This window comes from Zonotrichia leucophrys, chromosome 5 (assembly GCF_028769735.1).
Source record: "Zonotrichia leucophrys gambelii isolate GWCS_2022_RI chromosome 5, RI_Zleu_2.0, whole genome shotgun sequence".
Classification (NCBI taxonomy): Eukaryota; Metazoa; Chordata; class Aves; order Passeriformes; family Passerellidae; genus Zonotrichia; species Zonotrichia leucophrys.
The window spans coordinates 31799541-31824135 of record NC_088175.1 but is presented as its reverse complement, the minus strand read 5'-3'; the positions used below and the strand labels follow the sequence as shown (position 1 = coordinate 31824135).

Below are 24595 nucleotides of genomic sequence, written 5' to 3'. Positions count from 1 at the left end.
AGCTGAATGCAACTTGAAAGCTGTTTTCTGTGGTGTCAGTACTGAAGTATAGCTGTGAGCTCTATGAGTTGGCTATGTTGATCATAATTCTAAAAAAGTCCTTACACTTTTGCTGTTTCTTTGTTAACTGTTTTCTGGAGGCTGTGAAAGACTCAGCTAAAATAATTATAAAATGACTAATAAATACAAAAATAAATTAAATGGGAAAAGCTCTTGCTAGCTGAATAATATTATTCTTTTTTGCTAGGTAAACAACATATCTCAAAACAAATTACTGCAGCCTGCAAGTGGAATAGATCTAAATTTATCTAGTGACCTTTCTTTTAAAAGTGGTGCTTCTGTTTTTAAACAGAACAAGAGTGACAAGATATTTTTGATTATTAGTCGAATGTGTTTGGTTTCTCTGTAGTTTGTAAGTAACTGAGACTAGTTGGACTGTAAGTAATGCAGGGGAGAGTCCTGTTATGAGATCACAGTGGGGAAAAAAGGGTAAATGTAGATTTTTTTGTTCTTATGTCCCAAATGACTACACATGGAGTTCTGGATATAAAAGTACCAAAGCACTGGAGGAATTACCACACTGTTTTTGAGTGTCACAAGGACTTTCCCACTCCCTTTGGGAGCAAGCAGTGTTGTAACCAGTTTGTCTACATAGTTTTGTTTTGGAAAGTCTTGATCTGCTCATTTCTGAAGTGAGTCTTGTCTAGTAAGTGCTTTTAGTAACGATACTGGGAAAACCCAGGAAGCCTTTTTTCTAGCCAAAGTTCTGGATCTGTCAAGCAATGTGCTTTTTATAGCAGTCTCTCTATTATTCCAGCAGCTGCAGCCTTACCCTACCAAGGCTCAGCCTGTGACAGATAATCCCAGCCCTGTTCCTGTGAGGTGATACTTGTTTCCATCACAGACGCTGGCTGAAGGGCGGTGCTAGTGCCACGCCAAGCCCAGAACTTCAGTAAACTTGTTTGGTAGCCTCTTTGCAAGCCTGCAATCTGCTTGTCAGCTCTGAAAGCTTGTTTTCAGTTTTGATCGTCTGCTGTGCTCATTGGAGATCAGCAAATACATAATTCCCAGGGCATTTTGGATTGGTACTGACAATGGAAGAAGAGCCTAGTGGACCAGCATTATTGAGGTGGGAGAAGAAAAATTAATGAACTTGAGTGAGATTTGTTTTCTTGGTGTCCTGTACCTGTTCTGATTGTTTCCAAAGCCTGTCTGTATAGGTTGCAGTAGAGAGTTGCAACTTAGTGGTGTCAAATTGTTGTCTCAAAAGACTGGCAGTAGTATGAGAAAGGTGCCTGCCTTGTGATAAGTCATTTGTTCTATTAGATCTTCTTTAGAACAGTCTTGCTAGAATTTGGTGGGGGGAAGTAACACATTCTGCTAGTATCATGGTATGGGTGTATTACAGGGTGAATAATCAAAATAATGGTGGGGTGACAAAATTGATCTGAACAGACAATGGGAGATGAAGATTTCCAATTCAGGATAGTCTATCCAGTTGAAACTGTCAGGGCAGGAATTGACACAGGTGAGTAACATCAGCAGTGTAAACACACAGAAGATGCTATTTTGGGTCAAACCAGTGCTCCACAAAGTCCACCATTCTGCCTGTGACCCTGGCAATGGAAGATGCTATTTAGTGAGAAACTCTGTGGGCCCTGCTGTATGAACCTTTGTGGTCCATTTGCCTCATGCTCCATTGTTACATTAGGGATGTTAGGAGGTATATTTCTACCTTTTTCCTTTTCTATCTGCACATGGACCAATTGTCCACTGAGTTTGTATAAATTCTTTTTGAGCTTCATAATATTGTCTGCCTCTGCAGCCTCCTTTGGTGAGAAGTTCCTGGAGTTCACTGCTCTCTGTGGAAAGAAGGACTTTTTTGTCTCTGTTAAAGCACATTCCTACTAGTTTTCATGAAAGTCTGAAGTTTGCTTCTGAATATTGTGAGCTCTGGTGATCTTTTGTTCTGCAGCCAGCTATTGGTAGTGCCCATGGTTTTGTAAACCTTTTTCATAAGCTCTCTTTATCCAACCTGTTCTCTGAACTGAAGAGTCCCAGCATTTTCAGTCCCTCCAATAATTTTTAGAGACCAAAGTGTCTCTCCTCTGAATGATTTCTCTGACTCACCTTTATGGGACATTGTATTACCTTGGAATTGCTCTGACCTGTTAGACCCACAGTTCTCCATAGTGTGCCTGAGAGCCTTTGAGTTCTACCTCTGGTTGTGGTAATTGCAGATGTGTGCTTTTTCCCCTGAACATGAGGAGGTTTGATAGTCTGGGAAAATAGAACTTGTACTCAGTTGATATTGCTGGTACTTTCTGGTTTTAAGGCTTTTATATTTTCAGTGAAGGAATCTTGTAAAGGACATTTAGTAGGGTTTTGGTTTTGATCCAAGTATGCATTTATAGTTTAGAAGAGCTTGTCTCAAGTTTTAAGCTGATTTTACTGAGGAATGTTTGCAGTGCTTATAGTCATGTTTTAAAAATCACTTTATCTGTGGCTTTCCTTGACTCTCCAGTATAAACAGCAGGAGAAAAAAAAAATCCAAATTAAATTGTCTAAAAGTTATATGTGTACACTGAAGAAGTACTGTGTGCTGTCAGATATATCAGGAAAGAATAGCTCCTTATCAAATTCTCAGTGGGTCTTGTCCAGTCCAGGAAAGCTGTGCCATTTCCAGGGCTTAGAATGGGGCAGGCTCTTGATGCCTTATCAGAAATGGTGCCTCAGTCTGTGATGAACTAGTGCAATTATAACACTTGGGAAACTCTGAAGTCAGTGCATGAACTCTGGGATCCTTCTGTGGGGAAAAGCAGAACAACTTTCCTTTTAAAGCACTTCAGCATTTGAGGGGGAAGCAGGAGGATTTAATCTGCTGGTGATACCTAACACCCAGGATATTACAGTTTCATAAGTACATCCCTAAAGCTGATGGTTTAAGTAGCACAAGATCAGAGTGGGAATGCTGATGACATACCTCTTTAAATGGATAGTTGCCATTCTTGTCTGCTTTGTTTTGTTTTGAGAAAGCAAAACAGGGTTTGGTTCAGGTCGTACAAAAGCATGCAGAGTACCTATTATCACTTGTCTGAATACTAGCGCTCCATAATGACATGTGGCACTTTTAAGTCTATACTGTGTACTGAAGGCTTTCTAATGTAAGGTCCTTCCCTTCCATTCACACTGTACTGTCTGACCCTTCAAAAACTGGGAGCTGAAGAGCAACTGGCACTGCTGACCTGTATAGAACAAGATCCAGGTTGTGGTGAGCTGGGAGTTTTCCTCTTCTCACAGGCAATTAGCGATAGAACACGGGAAAATGACGTCCAGTTGTGCCAAGGAAAGTTCATGTTGGACATTAGTATAAGTTTCTTCACTGAAAGAGTGGTTAAGCATTGGAACAGGGTCCCAAGGGAAAATTGTTGAGTCACCACCCCTGGAAGTGTTAAAAAATGAGTACACATGACACTCCATGATATGATTTAATTGGGCATGGTGATACTAAGTCAAATGTTGGACTTGATGATCTTGGAGGTCTTTTCCAACCTTAATGATTCTGTGATTCTATGATAGTAGAATGAGATAGTTCCTTAGCAAAGATGAATTATTACAATTGAAACACTTCCTCTGAGTCACATGGATCTTGAGAACTGGACATGTTTGTACATGCTATTCTGGAATAGCTACTCTGAAACATTCATTCTGGTATAATGATGCTTTGGGGTTTGGCTCTTGGGAGGAATTCAGCAAACCCCAGAAGTCTTACTCCTTAATTTTCAAAATGCTCTCATGTTGTGCTTATTTGGAAACAGCTTTTGTGCTTGAAAACTCACTGAACATTACACTGACTCCCATTGAAGCATGAAAAAGAACTGAGGAGGAGTATTGAGGAGATGTGTGCAACAGGGGGCTTAGGAGAAAATCCACAGTACATGAGGGAAGGCAGGGAAAGAAAGGAGAATTAATGAAGTCTGAAAAGAAGGGTTGACTTGGGCAAGAACAACAGTTAAAACACTCAAGACCTTGTGAAGCTAGTTTTCATTTCAGGAGTATCTCAGTTTCAAGCCAGGGATCTAGGATCATTTTGAAAATATCATTCATTCATCTGTCTCCCTTCAAGTTACAGAACTGAGTTTGAAAAGCATACTTGAGTTGTAAAAAGAAGGATGTTGAAGAGGGGCATGAATTTTTGCTGGGATAATGCAAGATGACCTTATGTTTATATCAAATATGTTATTTCATAACTTGTTTATCACTTCCTGTGAAGTATGAAAAAACCCATCTGACTTCTATATCCTTTGCATTCTCTTACTCTGCTACTTTAAGGACACTGGAATATACTATTCCACTCTCCCCTCACCAATTTTCTCAGTCACCATCTGATGGACAGGAGCCATCTTTCTATTTGTAGCATGTAACACATGGATGGCAATCCTCCCTTCTCCATTTAAACCAATGACAGTACACATAGGAGCTTGGCAAACCCATAATCTTGCCTTGCCATATCACCTCATCATTGTGAGGTATTCAACCAGCTAGATGTTTAAAGGTCTAATAATCCAACCCTTTTGTCATAATAAACTCCTCAAACAACCATGATGAACAGAAGCAGAAGGATGCTATCAAAGTTACTGATACAAAGTTAATATTGCCTACCATGAATAAATGTAATTAATATATATCATTGGATGAAACATGGCATAACCTCAGACATACTGGGGTTCTGGGGCTTTGTCAGGATTCCTCTGCTTAGACACAAGAACCTGAGAGTGACAAGATGAGCATACAAGGAGACAGTGGAAAAGATGGAGAGACTGATAAACTCAAATGTCAAAAGTAGATGTGGATGACCAAAATGAAAATTCTTCACTTAAGAACTCTTTAGGCTACAGTCAGTTTCACTTTTATTTTTGCCAGAACACTTCAAAGCTCATCTGAAATGGTTATTACTCATAATGAAATGGAAATTGATGTTCTGCCATTACACAGGAAGAGAAAAGATTAAAATACCTTAACTGCTTCTTACCACGTTTCAATACTGCCTGTGATCTGTCAGCTGCAGGAGAAGTTGATCCCTTGCCAGACTGCTCTGTATTTGGTGGATGAGCTATTTTTATTTCATGAATAATGCTTGGCACTCAACACTCACCAGTGATATCCTATAAATGTCACTTATGATGAGTTTGGCACTCTAGCTCAAGGCTATGGAGTGGGGGCTACTCAGATGTGTTTGTTGGGGATTCTTCTTTATTCAGTTGTTGTCCCAAAGTTTATTTGTTCATTTGAGTCTGTGGACAGAAGGAGTGAGCAGAGGAAAGGGAAGAGGAGAAGAAAGAGGGAGAGTGAAATTTGATGTTATTGAGTGTCCTTGATTGGTGGTGGCAATTCTATGCTGGGAGTGCCTCTGAGGTGTGTGTGGTAAAACTTGCCTTGATTGACTTAAACCAAAGATCTGTGCAAGATACATTTTACATGATCCTTGTGCTTGAAAGTTAAAATAGTCAGCATGGTGCTCTTGTGGTGTGTGGGCTGTGCCTTTGGGGTCTGCCTGGGGCAATCCTTGAAATGAACCTGTCTCTTATGGGATAATTTGCTATTAACCCAGTTACTTTCAAACAGAGACTATCTCTGACGTTTTTGATGTGGAAATCAGTTCCAGAGAAGAAATGCTTAAGGGTGGGAAAAATATTTGCCTTTCAAATATAATCTACCATCTTGACCGTATCAATTGGCAGAGTCTGAAATGGAAGGCCCAGTTTCATTCCATTTGGCTTTCTCACACTTGTTGACTTCTGATTTCTGTCAGCCTTCCATGTGTATGAGAACATTGTTGTGGCAGGGTCTGCAAATCATTGTGCAGGGTTTAGCTCGCCCTGTTTCTCAGAGGTGGGCTGTGCTAGAGCAAGGACTCTTTGAGAGAGTTGAGACTGCCTCCTGAATATGGATGGAGAACTGGTGTAAGGATTGAAATGGTGGGCAGTTTGTGCATAAACCATAATACTCCTTCTAATTCCTGCCTTCCAGGCATGAGTCCATCTCTGCCCTGTCCTCTGTGCCTGCCCTCTCATCAGACAGCGATAAGGATGGTGAAGATGAAGGCAATGATGAAGATGAGTTACGAGGGCTGCAGTCTTTCCATATTCAGTCCAACTGCAACACTGAGAGAGACTCAGGTATAAAGGGGAGAGGGACATGAGCAGAGTGGAGGAAAATGACATGAATGTGAAGGGAGGACAAAATGAGAGACACTGGCTTAGGGATAACAAGGTATGGGCAGAAAGAGACAGGCCAAAGCAGAAGCATATGGATAGATACCAATGGGTAATGTGGAGCTGCACATTCCTGCATCTGAAGAGGGGTGCATTTCAGAGTTCTCTGTCTAGAAATGCAGATGTTAAATTGGCAAGTTTCTTCCTAGTTCCAACTGGCTAAAGAAATTTTGAATTAGTTTCGTGGGCTAGAGTCTACAAGCTGTTAAAATTCTGCAGAAACCAAAAGAGATCAAGAGATCTCCTCAAAAGAGAGGATTTTAGAGATGTCTGATAAAACTTACAGTAGAGATTGCTGTTATTAATTTGATGTATTTTTACCACAGATGGTACAGTGTATTGGAGCAGATTTTTTTTTCCCAAGCCTTTGGGAGTGCACTGCACTGTGGCAAGTTCTGCAGTGGTCTGCTGATTCAATGGAAATCTTACATAAAACTGTATGTCTCCATTAAAATTTTGATACAATGATTTGGGTAGTCAGTGGGAAAGCATGTGTTGACAGTGGTTCAAAAGGTGTAGGAATACTACCTTTGTTGAAAGATGAAGTAAGAGGTTGTTCAAAAGCTGGACTGCTGTACAGGATATCAACTAGCTGCATATCTCTTTACCTTTGCAGATCCAGACCTTACCCTCTCAAGAAGCCTTTCCCACTGGGAAATGAGGAGGGTGAGTTATTAAACCTTCAGACTGTATTTCTTGTTACAAGGAAACTGAAGGAGAAATTCCCAGAGAGATTAAAATATGCATTTGCACATGTGGGAAAGGTGCAGCTGTAGTGGGAAACCATTGAGAAGCCTCTCTCTGAAGAATGATTTAGAGATGGTAAAATAGAGCCTAGTTTCAGAGACTAGGGTGTTTGGAGTCTAGAGCTGCACTTGGGATTTTTACATCAGTCTTTTTCCATCAGATGTTATGCTTTTTTCTGTTAATTTTTGATCTGAATCTCATGTGGTGCTGAAGCTGTTCACATACTTGGATCTGAGCAAGACATTTAACTGTTCAATTGTGCAAGAAGCAGCAACAAAAGTATAATTTTTACTTGATGCTTTATGATTAAAGGTACCTTTCAGACTGTCTCTTAGACAGTTTTGAGGCTTTTATTGAGATGGACATAATTATATTTTTCTGTGTTTCTTGTGTTTTTTCTCCTGTTTTTCCATCAGCCAAGCTCAGTCTCTGAGACGGTCTGTGTTTTAATTTCCCTCAGGCCAAAGAGATAGCGGCGATGCAGCGCTCAGAGGCACCGATGAGCAAGGTGCCCCGGCAGCGGGGCCGCTGGTCGCAGCCCAGCAGCAGCATAGAGATGACGGTGAAATCCATGCTCGACCTGCGGCAGCTGGAGTCCTTCTCTGTTTCCCGTTCTCCAAGCCGAGACTCGCTGTCCCAGAACAGCAATGGGGACGACAGAGAAGAGCACACTGACCTTCCTGTGCACGTCAACAAAGTAAGGGCAGTGCTGCTCTGAGGAGGGGAACCCACTCTGAGTGCATCTCTCCTGCATCTATTTGTTATTACCTACATTTACTACTACAATGACAGGAAGACCTCATGTTTCCTTTTAGCTCTTTGAATATTTATGTCAAAAACAAGCTGAGAAATTGAGCTTGGAGGTACAGGTGTGTAAAAATTTGGTAACCTGTTAGCTCACTCTGCTGGGATGCAGTTTCTTGACTCCAGTAACCACTGGAATGCAGCTCACATGATGCCCTTAGGTGTTGGCTGTGCTGGATGAGTAAATTCTCTTTGATCTTTGTATTGATGGGTTGCAGCAAGTAATGTGTGCTCATCCTCAGAAAGCTAGTGCCTATTTTCCAGTAGCAGTCTGTCCAGTGCCTAGCTTCATTAGAAGTTTTGCCTCCCCTATAACTGTGTGACTGAGAACAGGATTCAGATTGTTGTGTGCAGTAATTCAATTTTTGAGCTGAAATGGCCCAGTTTTGTGAATTGTCCGATCAGTCTATAGAAGGTAATGGAAGAACCTGCTGCCACATGGCTTACACTCCTGATGTGTGATCAAAGAGTACTTTACCAAAGAACTTCAGGGAATTGCAAGCAGGAAACAAACCAGAAAAGTACAGCAATAGTCTGACAAGTTTGGTAAATAAGGAACAGAAAAGACATAGGATTTCTGTGTTGTCAGATCTCAGATTGCTGAACATATTCTATGCTATAATGCATACTTTCTAGCCCTGCACAGCACTTGCTGATGTAAGGTAAAACACTGGTAATATCTAGTTTTTTCTCTTTTAAATTAAACCAGGTTGGCAGCTCAATACCTCCCCAAGATAATGGGTCTTGTGCACGACCCCAAGTGATTCGTCTTGTGTCTTGTGAAGAAGGGATTTTCTCTCAGGAACTGGAACCTTCTGAGAGTGAGGAATGTGTAATCTACCCTGAGCAAGATGAAATCCATCCCACAGACTCTAGCAGGTTAAAAATAATCTCTCTGCTGTGCATGGCTCAGATGTTTCTGTTCTGGTTTTCTTGCAGCTTGTGTGGTAACTTTGATGACTTGACTTACTGCCTAATTGATGTCAGACATGTTTAGTTGAGAGTTTTATGTCAGATGGATGCTAGAGGAATGTGAAACTATGAAGAAGGCACCATTAACGTAATTTTCCTCTGAGGGAACTGCACATTAACATTCTCCTCCAAGTTTTTTTTGTTGAGTAAACAACTTGAGAGTAGCCTTTTTGCTTTCTCCCTTATCTGGATTGAAAATAGCAAGGGAAAACTTGGAAGCTGGAAAACTCACCGACAGTGACACATATGTGGCAGTGAAATGCCTACCCAGGAGAAATGACAGGACACTTATTTATGAAAATTGGGCAAGAATTTAGCAAATGTAGTGTGTGATTACTCTTCTGTGGGAAATAGAATGAATTGCTCAATACAGATGGAATTGAAAAGGACACTGGAGACGGTGGAGACCTTTTTTATTCCTCTGCTGTTTCTTCTGTTTTAATTTTACATAATTTAGTTTTTGTGTGCTCCCTTTTATTTTTCTTCCCTGAATTTTGTTCTTCCCTTCCCCTCTTAACCTGATGCTAGTAGCTGTTTAATTTCCTTTGTTTTGTGTCATGTTACAGAGAGCAGGGCTGATAGCTTTAGACAGACTTTCAAGCAAGGGTGCATGCCAAGATTTTGTAGTTGGGGCTGCAAGGTTTCACCTAGCTTATTTTTCATTTTTAATTTTGTGATGATAACATTTGGATGGAGTAGAGCCATGTGCTGCTCCATCATGTAAGAAAGGGAGACCCTCCAGTGATGTTGGATACAGACTGGACACATGGCAATGTTTACAGTGTATGGGAGCTGCCAGGAGTAGTTGCCATTCAGTTGTTGATTGACTTCTGCATCCTACCTTGCCTTGGAGTTTGAAACCAAAGTATTCAAAAAAGTGAAAAATGGAAGTCCTTAAGCATCAGGCAAAAGAACAGTGCTGATGACATTTGACAAAATAAGTTCCATGAAATCACAACAGAAATCAGTAACCCTTTCATATAAGATTGTATTTTTGTATGATGTTCTTCAGTAATTTAGTCTTTCTCAAAGCCAGAATCTTGTATATTTTGCATCACAGAATTTGGTCAAAGAGGCAGATCATGAACATGGGAAAAAAAGTGTATTAGAGCTTAAATCTATGGCAGACTGGAGTTTCTGTCCTGTAGGTGTAGGCCTGGTTCTAGTCCCTTTTTCAACATGTAAACTTCTACATTTTTTCCTCACCTGTACTGGAAATCAAGCCAGAGCAGGGTGCTGCTGGTGCCTGGTAATCATGGGAACTGACAACGCCCAGAAAATCAGACAGTCCCCTTGGGACTTCCATGTCCAAGCTTAATGAAATGCAAAGAATATACTGTATTATGATGAGAGAAATCAACTTCTTTTTCTCTTTAAAGCCTTACATTTGTAATAAAAGGTATTACTAACACAGGTAAGGCCTTATTAATGTGTTAATGTTAAAATGTGCTTCTCTACATGAAAACAAGTATGTCTTCTACTGCTGTATCTTCCTGTCTCTCTTGTAGTGAGTTCCAGGTAAAAGCATTGCCCCATGGGAAGCTGTGTAGAGGTTATCACAGCAATGGATGTCCAGACAAACACAGTCCAGACAGTGCCTGCTCTGTAGATTACAGCAGCAGTCGTCTGTCCAGCCCAGACCATCCGAATGAAGGTAAGATGCAAAGCCATTATAAATATATTTATTTATATATGAGCTCTTAGTGAGCTGAGCTGAGGTTACACTCCTATTAGTCACACTGGCACTGCTGTACAGATTCAGGGGCATTTAAACAGACACCTCAATGAAGCCACTGTGGAAGCAGGAGTTGGTGGACTTTCCTTCTTTCCTTTTGCACCTTTGACTTTCTCTTACCTCACTAGCCAAGGAGGCTTAATACTGATTATGCCATAGGCTATGCTGTTTGTAAGATACAGTAGATTAGAGAATTACTGCATATAATGCTGACTAACTTTAATATTCTAGGTTCAATTTGGCATCTTCGTTGGTTTGTTTTTTTTTTTTTTTTTTTTAATTTGGCTAATGTTACTCCGATTTAGTTTTTACAGCACTGGGGGTTTTTTGCCTTTTCCCAGATTCTGAAGGCACTGAGCCTCTAAGCGTAGATGGTGTTTCAGACCTGGAGGGAGAAGAAGGAGAGGAGGATGTGGGTACTAGCATGCCTGAGGGAGAAATTCCTCAGATACCTGATCAGGAAAAGTTCCTCAAGGAGCATTTTGGGACCCTGAGCAACACTGATGATAAAGGTACATCTCTATATTTTCAGTGGGGAGACTTTGTAAGGTCGCTTCTGATTTTTCTCCTGTATAAACCAAAACAGGCTTTAAGTTCTGCTAGGCTTTCATGCATGTCTGCATATATGGGGAGAGGGGAAAAAATGGAAAACAGTGTAAGAGGCTTAAAGAAGAGTTAGCATCTGTTAACTTCATCGGTCCGTGTGTTAATTTGTGTAGATGAGACTGGGCTCAGTGTCAGTTTGTGTTAAGTATTGTCCCTGGAATCCTACAGAGCTGTTACGTTGCTCCCGGACTGTTTTTCCCGGTTGCAAAGGAAGGCAGCGGCGGCGCGTTCGCCCCGCATAGGTGACACGCAGTGGCCTCTAGTGGTGCATCAAGGCATAGCCAGTGTCACAAAAGAAAAGGCTGAAAAGCTGGGTGGAGAGAGAGACTAAGAGGAGACATCAGAGTGGCAAAGGAGCTGGTTTGCCTTTATCGACCAACTCCAGAACAAAGCATATATTTTTAGAACTGATAATGCTTACAGGCAGCAATAGCTACGTGAGTTTTTCGGGTTCTTTTTTTTTCCTTTTATTTTTTTTCTTTTATTTTTTTTCCTATTTGATGGGTTTGTTTTCTGCTTCATGCCAGTGCCTCACAGTCCTATAGGCAGGATAGGACACAAAGGGAAGCAAAAAAGGAGGAGGCGTACCCTTAGGGAGAGTAGCAGCTTAAGGCAGAGTAATCTAAGTAGAACACTAAAGGCAAAGGAAATACAATTATTTCATTCTCGGTGGCTTTAGCTTAAAAAAATCCCCTTGCATATCAGGGAACACTTTATAGTCTCTATGATAAGAAAATTTACAGAGAATGCTCTGTAAATAAACTGCTCATTTTTCTTTCTCCTCTAACCAAAATTTTTAGGTGGCTCATGTAGGAATCTGGAAAGAACCGAAACCCTCAGCATTTCCTCTCGCTTTCTTTCCCAGTCCCCGGCTCTCAGGTATGGCTCTGCTTGTTTTGAGTATTTTTGTCTGTGTATTTATACTAATATGAGTAGGTCTCATGCTAGGTTCTGGGTGAAAATAGCTGAACAAACTTCTGGCCTTGGTGTGCCTAGGCACAGCAAAGTGTTAGCACAGGCCTTGGCAGGCTGTTTGCAGACTCTTGTGATTTGGGCGGGTTATCCCGGATCACTTTAGCTGTTCTATTTATTCTAATGTAACACTATTGTTTGTTCTTTTCCCTCTTTCAACAACATGCTTAATTGTTTCATGATTAATGCCTTGGTTGATTAAGTTGGAGGAATCACTAATAATCTAATTTTCTCTTCACTGTTTATGCTCTGTTTATTCTTTTGCATTTCATTCAGCTTGGACAATGAAAGTAGATTTGTCAACTTTTCCTTTGTTTTACAGTCCTTTCTTACTCAGCTTTGTTTCTCGGTCCCATGCCTTCACAGGGTGTTATGGTGTCTCACAAAAAGCCTCACAGGGTTATTATTCTTCCAAAATTCCCTCAACACTAAAGCACTTCAAAAGGCCTCTGCAAATGGTTTTCCTCGTTTTTAAAAAAAAATCCCAACAAACAAATAAATTTAAAAAAATTAAAGCATTAGGTCAATGTTTTTGTTGATTTGGGTTCATAAATTTTTAAAACACACAAATACTGTATTCCTCTAAAATGACAACCTAAAATCTTAGTTCAAAGGAATTTCATCATATAGGACTAAGCAGATTTGAATACATCTTCTAAGGTTCATCAGCTGTGTCCAGATTCAGTATGGTAGGGAAATCTGTTTGTTATTGCTGTATTCAGCTGCTGTTGCTGCTGTCACAAATGCTTCTTAGTCCAATTCATGTATATTTGGGAAGAAAACCAATGCTAGCTATTGTGTAAGCTTCTGGAGAGTTGCAGTGATGAGTGAAGGAAGTCACCGGTGCTCTAAAGATGTAACAGGGGAGGTAGTTTTTGATTATGAAAATCTCTGGGCTTTGAATCTGTTCAGCTGTTTAAACATGCCAGATTGGGACTTGCCTCCTTTCTGAAGTAAGCCCACTGTGTTTGTCTTAGGTGGAGAGGAAGAGGAAATTAGGCTTTCCTCTTTGAGATACTGACCATCTTTCCTAGTAATTATGCTTTCATAATGTTAGGAAAGCATATTTACTTCCTCTCAGGGTTATCTTAGAATTGAAAAGATTTAAATTTTAGTAACGTGTGCTGAGAGAAAACACCTGACCTGACTTTGCCCAGTCTCTCCTATGCCTGGAATTTTTCCTTCTCTTTTGTCTTCACTTTTTATGGTGTCCTCCCTGGAAACAGCAACTCAATGCTATCTGTGATTGCAGTCTCTAGTCAAGTGCCTGAAGACCAGAGTTTGCAGGGTTGAGTAGAATTAAGTGGTAACAGATTAGGGTATTTTTGACTCACAAAAGTCCAGACAGGGATGAGTTCTTAATTCCAGAGAAACTTAATGCATGTTCCTGTCTATCCAGGGGAACACACTTACTTGTTTTAACTGGGATTTCTTTATTGTGTTCTTTAGACAACTGTCACTCTCTTCATCCAATCTGACACTGGTTTCAAAGCCCATCGAGCCACCAACCCAGACCAGTCAGTTTACATCAAACCTGTTGAAAAATGACAGCAGCCATCCTGGTGACGCATCGGAGAGCGGCCAGCTCTTGGAGCATGTAAATTCAAATCGAGCTGCCTGTGTGCAGAAGAAGCGCAGATCAGCTTTGGAGCCCAGCAGAGCTGGTATGGCTCCTGGACGGGTGATTGCCTCCTTTCCAGAAGGGCCTGTGAATGCAGTCATGAGGAAGGCACAGTCAGTGCATGACCTCGTGCATGAGGGTAAGGACACATGTTGGAATGATGGTATGAGCCTGAGAATGAAATGGGGACAACTCAGTGGAGGAGTTAAATTAAACTTGCCTTTCTGCATTCTGAGCTACAGGCTTTATATATCTTCTAACTCCTAGCCTGTCAAGGGAAAATATTTTAAATATTATTATTTTAAATATTATTTAATATTTTTACTTTGTAATGCAGATGCCGGTCTTCTAATTGTCAGTCTCTGATATTTGTTTGACATCTGTGGGAGAAGCACTGGCAAGGGTGAAATGAAGTATTTGCAAAAATAGTCTCCCTTGCTGTGGGTGACTGCTCCAAGCTAAGACTGAAGCTCCCCAGGGTGGGGAGGAGAGAAAGAGGGAAGAGACAGTAACTGAGAGCTTACTGTATCCATGCCCACTGAGCGAAATAACTCTATTTTTGAAACAAGTAACTCGCTCACCGTTAATAAATTTAAAATTTGTTTAAAAAACCAAAAAAGAAACCCCACATGATCACCACAACAGCACATATCAGTTTTTGCCGGCATCTTCTGGCCTCTCTCTTAAGAGTCACAGTGGTCCAAGGTTTTCTGACCATACATGTTAAGAACAAATCTCTCTCATGAGGAAAGCAGAATTGTCTGAGCAGGATGAAGGATGGCAAAAAAAGAAAGCTGTTGAGGCTTGGTGATACTAACCTGAACACATCTCACAGGGGCTGAGCTGAGCCATGTTAAATTCCAATTTAGGAATTCACTGCAGGCTCTTGTCTATTTTTGGTATGTTTATCTGCTTAATTTTCACAGATAAGGGTCCGGGAGTGATATCCTCTGCCAAGCAGCGTCCTCAGACTCTTTTGGTGGTTGAGAAGGATCCCAGACCTAACAATTGCAGGGTGTTATCAGCCAGTATGTTGAAGATGGATGGATCTGGTGCTCTGCTGGCCAAAGATGTCAGGGCTGCAAAACCAAAGTCCTACATGAACCCCACAACCAGCTTCCGGGCTAAGATGTCAAGGAGCGTATCTGTAGGGGAAAATCTGTACCTTGGTTGCTCCACTGAAATGTTGACTGATGGGAGGACTAGTCCTCCAGTGACAGAGAAGACACAGTTTAGTTCCACATCAGATGCTGAGAAGATTAAGCTGCCAGTGAAAGAAAATGTTCCAGTGAAACCTGCACTCCAGCCAGTTGTAAACTGTTCATCTCCCAAGTCCTTCCACAGCAAGTTGGCATCATCAAACCGAGCACATCTGATTCTTGACATTCCCAAACCATTGCCTGATAGACCCACACTGGCCTCCTTCTCACCCACTACCAAAGCAAAAACCCTGCTTGAGCCACAGTCTCCACAGTCACCTGCTGGGGCCTCTAAAAAGAAGCCCTCTTTTCCTGAGGTCCGAACCTCCAAGAGGGAGAATCAAACTGCTGGGTTTCTGGTTCCTGGTAGAGAGGTCTCAACAGGGCTTGCTAAGGAGACCCCAGTGGATTATCCAGTCTCAAGGACAGATTGCCAGGATGAGCCAGGGGTCACTAGTCTAAAAGTGAGGGAAGTGTCAGAGGGCCAGCAGCTAAGTTCTCCTGAGAGCACACTGCCCAGGGGCAGGGAGCGGATCACCGGCATCGCCTGTGTGCTAGACAGCCAACCTGGACTTTGCCCACTAGACCCCATCAGGCCCAGGTCTCCTACAGCTATAACTGCCTCGGCACAGGTCTCAGGTGTGCATGGATACTCATCTCTTATCTTCCCCCTTCTGTCTCCTGTCTTTGTGAACCGCCTCACGATCCCATCACATTTCTTTACGTCCAGCTTCTGGCCTGTCTCGTCCTGTCTGCACCTGTCTCGTTCCATAAACCATCCCCTCAATGGTGAGACACTTCTTCAATCTAACATCTTTTTCTCAGTCTTTAGTTTCCATTTCCTCTGGGTCTTATGTCTGACAGTCCTCCTTAGCTGGTTTTGTAGACCTCAGAATTGTCATGATTTTAGTGATTTAGCTGTACAATTACCTCTAGGGGTTCAAACCTCTTTGTGGTCAATGCTAAAAGCTGATATGGTGGGAATCCCCTGAAGTACATGGGTCACATTCCCCACCCTTCTCTTGGAGCACATTTGGCCAGCAAATGAAGGTACAGGCCAATATGTGCTAAAGAACCAAGCAAACACAGGTAATACTGACAATGAAGTTATGCCAGGCAGCTCAAAGTTTCCTTTGTTAATATGCAGGTGTGCAGGGTCCAGAAGGGTTTGCATACAATTTTCTCCTATGAGATAAAGTTCATGAAAGTGAGCTCCTTGCTGTAGCTATCTGTGAGAGCAAGCAGGTCTTTGTGCTGTTATCACTCTGCTTTGAGGACATGTCTGCAAACTGAGTATGTGCAGGGTTTGAACACAAAAAATGTGCATTAATTTTTGGATTATCTCTAGTTTGGAGAAAAAGGTACAAGATGAAAAACTTCCACCTGCTGAAAACAGCTCTAAGATCTGTTACAGGTCTCAGTTTAAGGTAATTCAATTAAATGAAAACTAGCAGATAAGTTCAAATTGAAGCAGAAATTCTGTCCTCTAAGGCAGGAAAACCTCCAGTGGCAGAGTTTGTGGCACTGCTTAGTTCCACATCATCTCCTGAGGTTTTTCTTTTGTGTCACAGTCAGAAAGGAAATACACCTTTCTGAGTTGTGCATTAGAAAGCTGAATGTTAACCACTGCACTGATAGCTTGTACCTGAAGGGACTATACAGCTTTTATCCCTTTTGTTATGTTGCTCTTACTCATATCTGAGAAGGGATAGCTCTGTAATCCTGTGATCAATTACCTTCTGTGGTGCCAGGCTGTTGCACCATTCATTGGAATTGTACAGCACAATATGGTTAAGGACAATATTTCTGCACCAAAACATTGCAGAAGGTTTAATCTAGTTCCGATGCACTGGTTTTTTTCTTTTTGCATTTCTTGAGAGATCAAACACCTTAAGATTGAAGCACTGTTATGTAAAACAGGAAATGTGATATTTTGTCAAAGGACCTGCAGTTATCATACTGTTGCTGCCCTGAAGAATAGTGAGTGCAACTGAAATTTTCAGACCCTCCCCCTACAGGGGTGAGGTTTCTTCTAGCACCAGATGCAGCCTGAAGCTGTGGAATCACATTCTACTGCAGAATTGTTGTTGTCTGTGCTCTTTAGGCTGAGTTTTCTTTTCTAGATTTGTGAATCAGACTACATAGCAAATGGCTTTTGGTCAGTTTGCAGAATTAACACAGGTAGCACAGATAAAGATTTTCAGTATTGATTTTATTTTTTTAACAACTCCTAAGACATAACACACCGTGACAGAATATTTAACATTAACAGCATCCTTTAGTGAGTTAGAATGATACAGCACTGTGAATTGCAGTGTTTTGTTTTTTTTTTTTTTTCTCAGCAGGCAGCTGTCAGCCTTAAGCTTCTTGCAGACCACATTTCCCAGATTTTTAGTGGTAGATGCTGGAAAAGCCTTTTAGATCCAAGTTGGCTATTGCTGTGAACAACTTACTGTGGCTTCTGGGAATCACAATGTGGCAGTTTAGATGAAAACTAAACTTGATAGAGACTTGTTGATAGAGACTTGTTCTGCTTCTGACTTGCACTGCTGCTTTGGATTTCCACTTAATTTTTCTGTCCTTCCACTTCCTGCTTGTATGACAGCTGCAAATAAAGAGACTTCATTGTACTTATTAGTTTTGACAGCTACAGTTGAGATGCTGTAGATGTGCTCGATACTGTTGCTGTGTTTAATATTCTCTGCTGGTTTCTGAAGAGCTCTGCTCTGCACACCCGAGAGGCAGAAAATGCCTGTTACTTAAGCATTTATATTAGGTTTTGTGATCTTTCTCCTGACTGGAGCCTCCCAGAGCTTGAGACCAGCATAAAAACAATGATCACAGGAGAAATCCAGAAAAGAGAAATGAGAAGAAACAGCTGGGTTTCAAACATAAGGAGGGAAGGAGGGGGGCAGAAATCAAGAATCTTAGATTGCACTGAAGCCCCCTGTCCTCAGACTCCACATTTAGGATCAAAGGATGCAGATGGAAGGATTTGTTCTTACTCCTTTGTTCTTTGTGGATGTTTTTGTTTATGTATAAGTAGATGTTTTTCTAGCTGTAGTTGTTTATGCATCATCTAGATGTATTAAAAAAATTAGCTTAGGTCCTCTCCAGTCTGTTCCAAGATGGTGTTCTTAGAATTGCAGAAATTACAGTGCTCATGTGACAATTTTGGGCTTGGGTAACTAAAGAAAGTTGAATGTCCTTTGTTCAGGCCTTTGCAAATTGAAGACTGTGTTTGTGTGTCTATGTCTTTGTTCATGGTTTATGTCTAACTCATGAAAGTGTTTATTGTAAGAAGATTGCAGGCCTTCAGCTCATGTTTTGGAGATAATATCTGATGGGGACAGGCAGGAAATGCTGTCCTTCAGTTGCTTGCTTTTACTTTTTAGATATGTATTATGGTCTATCCCCAGTGTATGTCATGTGTTGCTCGGCAATGCAATTCTGTTCTGAGTTTGCTTGTCACAGCTCCTCTGGAACTCAGTCCTCACTAGAGAATGTTGCAATAATTCAGTATAATCCATCATGCTCTGTGCTTTTAATACTCTGTGCAGAAGGGTACATGAGGGGAAGCTTGTAGATTTCTAACTAGGTAGAAGCTAAATTAGAGGCTCCTTGGATCAGGCCCTCATGCCCCTGGAAGTCCGCATACAAACATGGCTTTAATTGCAATTGGAAATCACATGGGTAATCTGTGACTATCTGTGACTGTAACAAAAATATGCAGCTTGAGGAAGAACATTGCTGACTTTGGAGAGTCTAAAGACTGGAAAAATAGGGGTGTTTGAAGCAAGCACCATGTCTAGTTAGTATGAAGGAAAGCTCATACAGAAATGCCTATTTAATAATTTGCTCAAACTAGCCCTAAATATTGAATGACAAGTTGTGTGTGCATGGTCTTTCAGATATGCATTAAAAAGCGTGTTTTCTTTCCAAACTATGAGGTTGTGAATAGTAGAGTGTCTGTGCCTTACCTTGTGCTTTTATGTTTTCCTCCCTCCAGAGTCGGGCATCAGCATAGAGCAGTGTGAGCATGTGGTGTCCGAGCTCCAGGACAGCATGCGCAGAGCCCTTCACCTCTACCGCAGGGTGAGTGACTGAGTGACCTCACACACAGACCCTGGTACACTAGCTGGGCTTTACAGCCCACAGGCATCTTACACAGATGTAAGTGCTTGCTGCCTCAAGGTGTTCTCTTGACTGTGTGTTCAGTGACACAAGCTGTCTGGCTGTCCACTTGACTGCGCCTTCAACTTGAACCAGGTGCTCCTGATTTCTAGCTTTTGGATTTTCCAATGATTTGCTATGGTACTCTGAGCAAATCAATTAAGTTTTCAGTCTGTTTAGCCTATCTGTAAACTGAAGATAACAGTATGCTCTTTTTCAAAGGGGTATTAGGGAATTAATTAATGGTTATACAGTATTTCAGGGATATGAAATATTACAGGAGCTTTGAGTTTTATTACCCCATCTGTTCTTTGACTTTCATGCCTGGGAAAAGGATTAGCAAATGTGGAATACCATGGGAATCCAGCTGGGAGAGAACATGCAGCTGTTTGCTTGTCCCTCTCACCTCTAGACCAGAGCTACATGCAGAGTGATATAACAGCTCTTTGTTCCTTTTCTTAGCACTGATCTGTCAGGTCTCCTGCAATGAGTGTGAGACTTTGGTGGTGAGCACCTGCCACATGGTCCTCTGCAGCTCTGGCCACAGCACTTGCAATAGCTCTCTGACCTTGCTCTGTTCCTGGGACCAGCTGCATTTGGCAGACAGGAGGGACTGGAGACTGTGGCCCTGTGCTGCAGCTGGGAAACACAGTACCTTCTTAAGCCCAGTATAAGGGGAACACTGCCCAAAAATGTGCTTCTCATCTCTGTCCTTTTGGACTAATGCCTCTGGATTTTGTGCAGCTAGGGAGTATTGGATGCATGTGCTGCTATATGTCTAAATAGGCAGTCTCAAATGTTGAAGAAAAGTAGACTTGATTGGTCTGCAAGTCTTTATGGCTTTACTTTCCTCAAGGGCTAAAATTGCTTACTTGGTGCTCTACCTGAACCCCAATGCATTCCTTGTTTTCCCCTCCTCTTTGTTTTCAGGTACTAAACGATACGGGATCTTCTACTGACAAAGATAAAATAGCAGGCCTCCTGACAGATGCATTCTCCTCCGTGAAGAAAGACTTGGACTCTCTGAAGGATGCAGAAGAGCTTCCAAAAGACAAGGAGGCGCTGGTGAAGCCACAAGATAACACTAGCCCACTGAATGAGGGATGTGGTGCCAATCTACCGAGTCCCAAGAGCTTGGGAGATGAGCAGACACTCGCTTTGTTGGAACAGTACTCGGAGCTATTGCTGCAAGCTGTGGAACGACGCATGGACAAAAAACTCTGAGGGGTGGCCTTCAGGTGTTTGTGAATACACAGAAATAATTGCAAGAAGAGGACCACAGAGAGAGCTTCAGACCAATGCTACCATCAGCTGGTCTAGGGCTGGTGGGGATACATTTATAAATTGATTTCCTCAGGCTCCAACAACTGACTTGTTCCAATTCTTAGCAATGTGCTGGCCACAGTTTTAATATTTGTTTCCCAACGGTCTTCAACTTCCAAGACTTCTAAACAAAGTCTTGAAAGAGGAGTTTGGAGAAATTGCCTTGAAATTTCTTCATAGCCAGGAGATCAGGATGTTTGACACCTAAAATACAAAGAAAATCCAGTTTATCCAAGAAATTCTGAACTGCTGACTAAAAGTAAAGGTCAATGTGAAGCCAATCCCTTCCTCTCCAAGACTTCATAAGAATAAGAAATCAGACTTTTTATGGTTTATTTATTAATTTATTTCTCTTGACTGTTGCTCTATGCCACGTTTGTGGCTGTTACCTTTGTCCTTTTAAAAAACTGTCAATCCCTTTGCCATATCCCAGCGAGAAACAATCTCTGTATTATAAATCCCCAACAGGGAGACAGGCTGGAGTGTCTGTGCAATTAATGAACTGTTCTCTGCTTAGATCTTTTCTTGCTGTTCTTGGTTTTCCTGCCTTGGTTTTGTTCCCTGCAGTAATCCTGCTGTTGTTATGACAACCCTGTCTGCTTTCCTATTGTGTCAAAATAGTCCCCACACTGTATCTTATCTGCATTCACCTCAAGGGAAAGGCTCTGTATCCCTTGGGCCATGCTTTGGAGATTACTTTTATGAGTTCATCCAGTGGTATTTTTAATCTGGAATTTGAATACTTCAGACTGGGTTTTCTGCAAACATTTTAAAAATTGGTTTTAGATACAAAAGTTTATTTCAGCCAGCTTTCATGATTAGGAATTGGATATTGACTTTGTTATGATTTATTTTTGGAGAAGTGACATGGAAAAGATGGTTTCCATCTCGTACAGTGTCACTATGGGTTTGAGAGATCTTCAGTGCCATGGCTCATCTGTGTCATTTGTTCATTTCACTGTGATAGGAAAATGTTTTCTCCTTGCCTTTACATGAAAACAGAACATTTACATCACAAGAAAGCTGGGATTCTTTTACCTTTTGTAAAGTTATTTCAAATACCCTCACAAAATTATTTCCTAAGAACTTCAAATGAGATATTTTGGGGTGTGATGACCACCATTTTTCCTGCCTCTAGCTTCTTTGCTTTTAAGGAATTTCTGGTCTGAGAAACAGAATCTTCTCTTCTTGCATTTGTATGTGCAATATTCTTCTTGCCCTGCGGAGCTTCTTTAAACCCATGCTAACTTGTGTCTGTTGTGGCTTAAAATTGTCCAATGATGTTTTTTAGGTCAATGATATAAGCTAAGGAAAACAATTTTAAACCAATGAAATTCTTCAGCACCTTCCCCCTTACTCCCATTCCTTTCAACAACAGGAGAAAATACACGAAATGTTTTATTTCTTGCATCTCCAGTCTGTCTTGCATTTATTTTTAAGACAGCACAGTGTAATCTAAGTTCATAAAACTAATGCAAGCAACAAGAATTTGATGGGAGAGAGACTGCTAGCATCTGTGGAAGTCAGTCAGAAGCAGCCAGACTGCATCACTTGGTTGCAGAGGTTACAGGGTGGAAGCAGGTTTTTTCATTTTACTGTCCTGGCTGCTGTTTCTCTGAAACCCTGTGGCACTTGGAAATGTGGTCTGTTGACTTTCTGTGACTGCAGATCTGCAATGCAGCCTTTTTCTGCTGGTCTGGCCAGACTGGCATAGGACAGCCTTTTTCTCCTGAGTACTCTAGGGCTGAATAATCTGCAGTTCTGTCTCCCCCCAAACAGGTTTGCTGCCTGATCACTGCTGAGTGCTTCAGGACATGGCAGCATGGGAAACAGTTTGAGAGCTTTCCGGCTCCTTCTGCCTGTAATTGAAATCTGCCTAATCATGTTTCAGATGTCCTTGCTAACCTTTCTTTCCATGGGCTTATACTGAAACTTTAAAGGGGTTATTTTCTAGTCCCTTCTCTGCACTGTATTCTGCTGAATCAGCTGGTGTGCTCAGTCCCATGGGCAGCTTCTCTTGCACAGACAGGTTTTGCAAAGGAAGGCAAGTTGGAAACCAGAGAGGAAGTTTCTGGCAGTGAAAAGGTGACCTGGAGATGCCATGAGTGGAATGTGTGATAACAGCCATGTTGGGTCTGTGTGGGAGTTAGTGTGGGTCAAGCTTGCTTTTGAGGTGACCTGTTCCTCCACTTTCAGACTGTGAACATGTCCTAGTATACAAGGAATTTCTTGCTGTACTGGGGCCACAAGACACTCAGGAAAAATAGCAGCCCCTTGAACCCAGGTGTATTTTGGTACTGTTGATAATGGTTTGAGGGTCCTTTATATTACTTCCTTGTGCAATTTTATACCATTTTATTATTTAAACATTGAGGTAGTGACAAAAAGGTCAGAGATGATACAGAAGAGCCAAGTGGTGAGAATGAAATGACCATGAAAGTAAAGGTCAACAACCAGCAAAGCTGACATAGAGATATGAAACAAAGCTCCTTGGAAATAAGTTGTGTGAAGCAAATTTGGTTTTTAAGCTGATCAGAGTGGGTTTTATTTCCTGGAATGGACTTTGCTACGGGTCATGGCTGTGTACAGGAAACCAGAGGTGAAATCTGATCAGAATAATGGTAAGAAAAGTGTTGGGCAAGTAGATCAGTTGGAGAATGGTTGTGTAGTTTAACATAAATTTAGAACAGTGTATGTAGGAGACTCAGGAAAACAGTAGAAGTAGAGATGGTCTTGGTCTGAAGAACACTATTTGGCCAATACCTGTGAATGATACAATACCAAAAGGCTTCAGGAAAGTAGATATAGGACTTGGAGATGGTGATCTGTAATTGAAGGATGAATGGGAAGGAGTTTGTTTTTAAATATGTTCTGTTGAGCCTCTTGCTTCTTCTCTTGCAACTGTTCTCTAAGCAGCTATTTTTTTTTCTTAAATGGCAAAGTCCCGAACTGCTTGTTTGAGGCTTTGATGTTTTGAATTGATTAGAAGCCCAGTAAATGCTGGTGCCACAAGTTTGTTGCTGAGAGGGGTAAGGGGATAGTGTTGCTCTTTATAATTTAAGACTGATCTAACTAATTGTTCCCTGCTAACTTCCTATTGCTGGCAGTAGGAAATATTCCTAAAACCTCTAGTTTACAGAACAAAAAGAGCATAAATGCATTGCATTTGCACCTTGTGAACATGTTTCACTACAGGCTGTCCATTGGGCCAGGTAGAGAAATAATGAATGGTAACTGCCTGGGAAGTCAAGAGGCTTGTCAGAGGAGGTAATAAATTTGAGTCTATCCCTCTTAATGGTTTGGGATCCCTTTTGCTGGTGGGTGTTAGCATAGGCACAGCAAGATACCTGTATTACGATAAGTTATTTGTTTAACTGAAAAAATAATTTGGATCTACCTATCCTCTTTACATATATTTTCCCCTCTTCAACTCAACATTCCTGGTCAAAATGAAAAGTTTCAGGTTTCTTTTCCATCTTGCAAATAGTACTGCTTTGCCTGTGGAATCCCTCAGTTCGTTTAAGGGCTCTCTTGAATTGGGACAGTAGGAAGGGCTGCAACCTGAAAGGGCAGCAAACTGTTGTATTTCCTGCTGCAAGCAGGTAACACCTTCATCCTCCCCATCCCTCAGCGGCGCTCGGGAGCTGTGTGTATGGGCATCCCTTTCTTCCACCTCCTCTCTCAGGTTGTCCTCTCCTTTCCATGCCATCTCCCAAGTGATGACTGGGGCATGGCCTTACAGCAGCCCCTTCCCCAGCCTCCCCGTTTTGCAGACTTCATCATGACTCAGAGGAATTGGGACGTTTCTTTCTGGGAGTAGAAACATACCAACTTAATTTTTTAAGAAGAACGAATATGTATATACTTATATATAAGGAAAAAAAAAGAAATGAAAGTATTTAAACACCCTTGGTAAACTCATGCATGTATACAGTGTCTTCCCCCAGCCCGTTGGATGTGTAGCATCCAGGACACTAAATGGCAAAAACCTCATTGAAATGGTAGACAGGTCTTCTAGCAGCCCCCCGAGAGAGCAAGTGGTTCCTTCTCTGGGTAAGGTCCGGCGTGTCCCATGTTTCAGGTCGCGCGTGTGAAGGGCGCGGGGCGGCTGGGGCTGTGCTCGTGTCACACGGGGACCGCGCGGGGCGGCCGCGCCCGGAACAAGCCA

General features: G+C 41.7%; 1 protein-coding gene across 4 annotated transcripts in view; it reads left to right on the top strand.

Moving 5' to 3' along the window:
* The window catches only part of MAPKBP1 (mitogen-activated protein kinase binding protein 1), a 97548-nt gene extending 75711 nt beyond the window's left edge, over positions 1 to 21837 (top strand). For 2 of the 4 annotated variants that reach the window (XM_064713911.1, XM_064713910.1), the window contains exons 22-32: positions 6031 to 6179; positions 6892 to 6941; positions 7483 to 7719; positions 8536 to 8705; positions 10307 to 10452; positions 10875 to 11045; positions 11940 to 12018; positions 13561 to 13871; positions 14659 to 15720; positions 18941 to 19026; positions 20035 to 21837. In XM_064713911.1, coding sequence (XP_064569981.1) covers positions 6031 to 6179; positions 6892 to 6941; positions 7483 to 7719; positions 8536 to 8705; positions 10307 to 10452; positions 10875 to 11045; positions 11940 to 12018; positions 13561 to 13871; positions 14659 to 15720; positions 18941 to 19026; positions 20035 to 20328 — 2755 coding nt within the window. In that variant the 3' untranslated portion in view covers positions 20329 to 21837. The remainder of the gene's footprint in view (positions 1 to 6030; positions 6180 to 6891; positions 6942 to 7482; positions 7720 to 8535; positions 8706 to 10306; positions 10453 to 10874; positions 11046 to 11939; positions 12019 to 13560; positions 13872 to 14658; positions 15721 to 18940; positions 19027 to 20034) is intronic. The other 2 variants (XM_064713914.1, XM_064713912.1) reach the window with 1 other exon arrangement.
* Positions 21838 to 24595: the final 2758 nt, after the last annotated feature.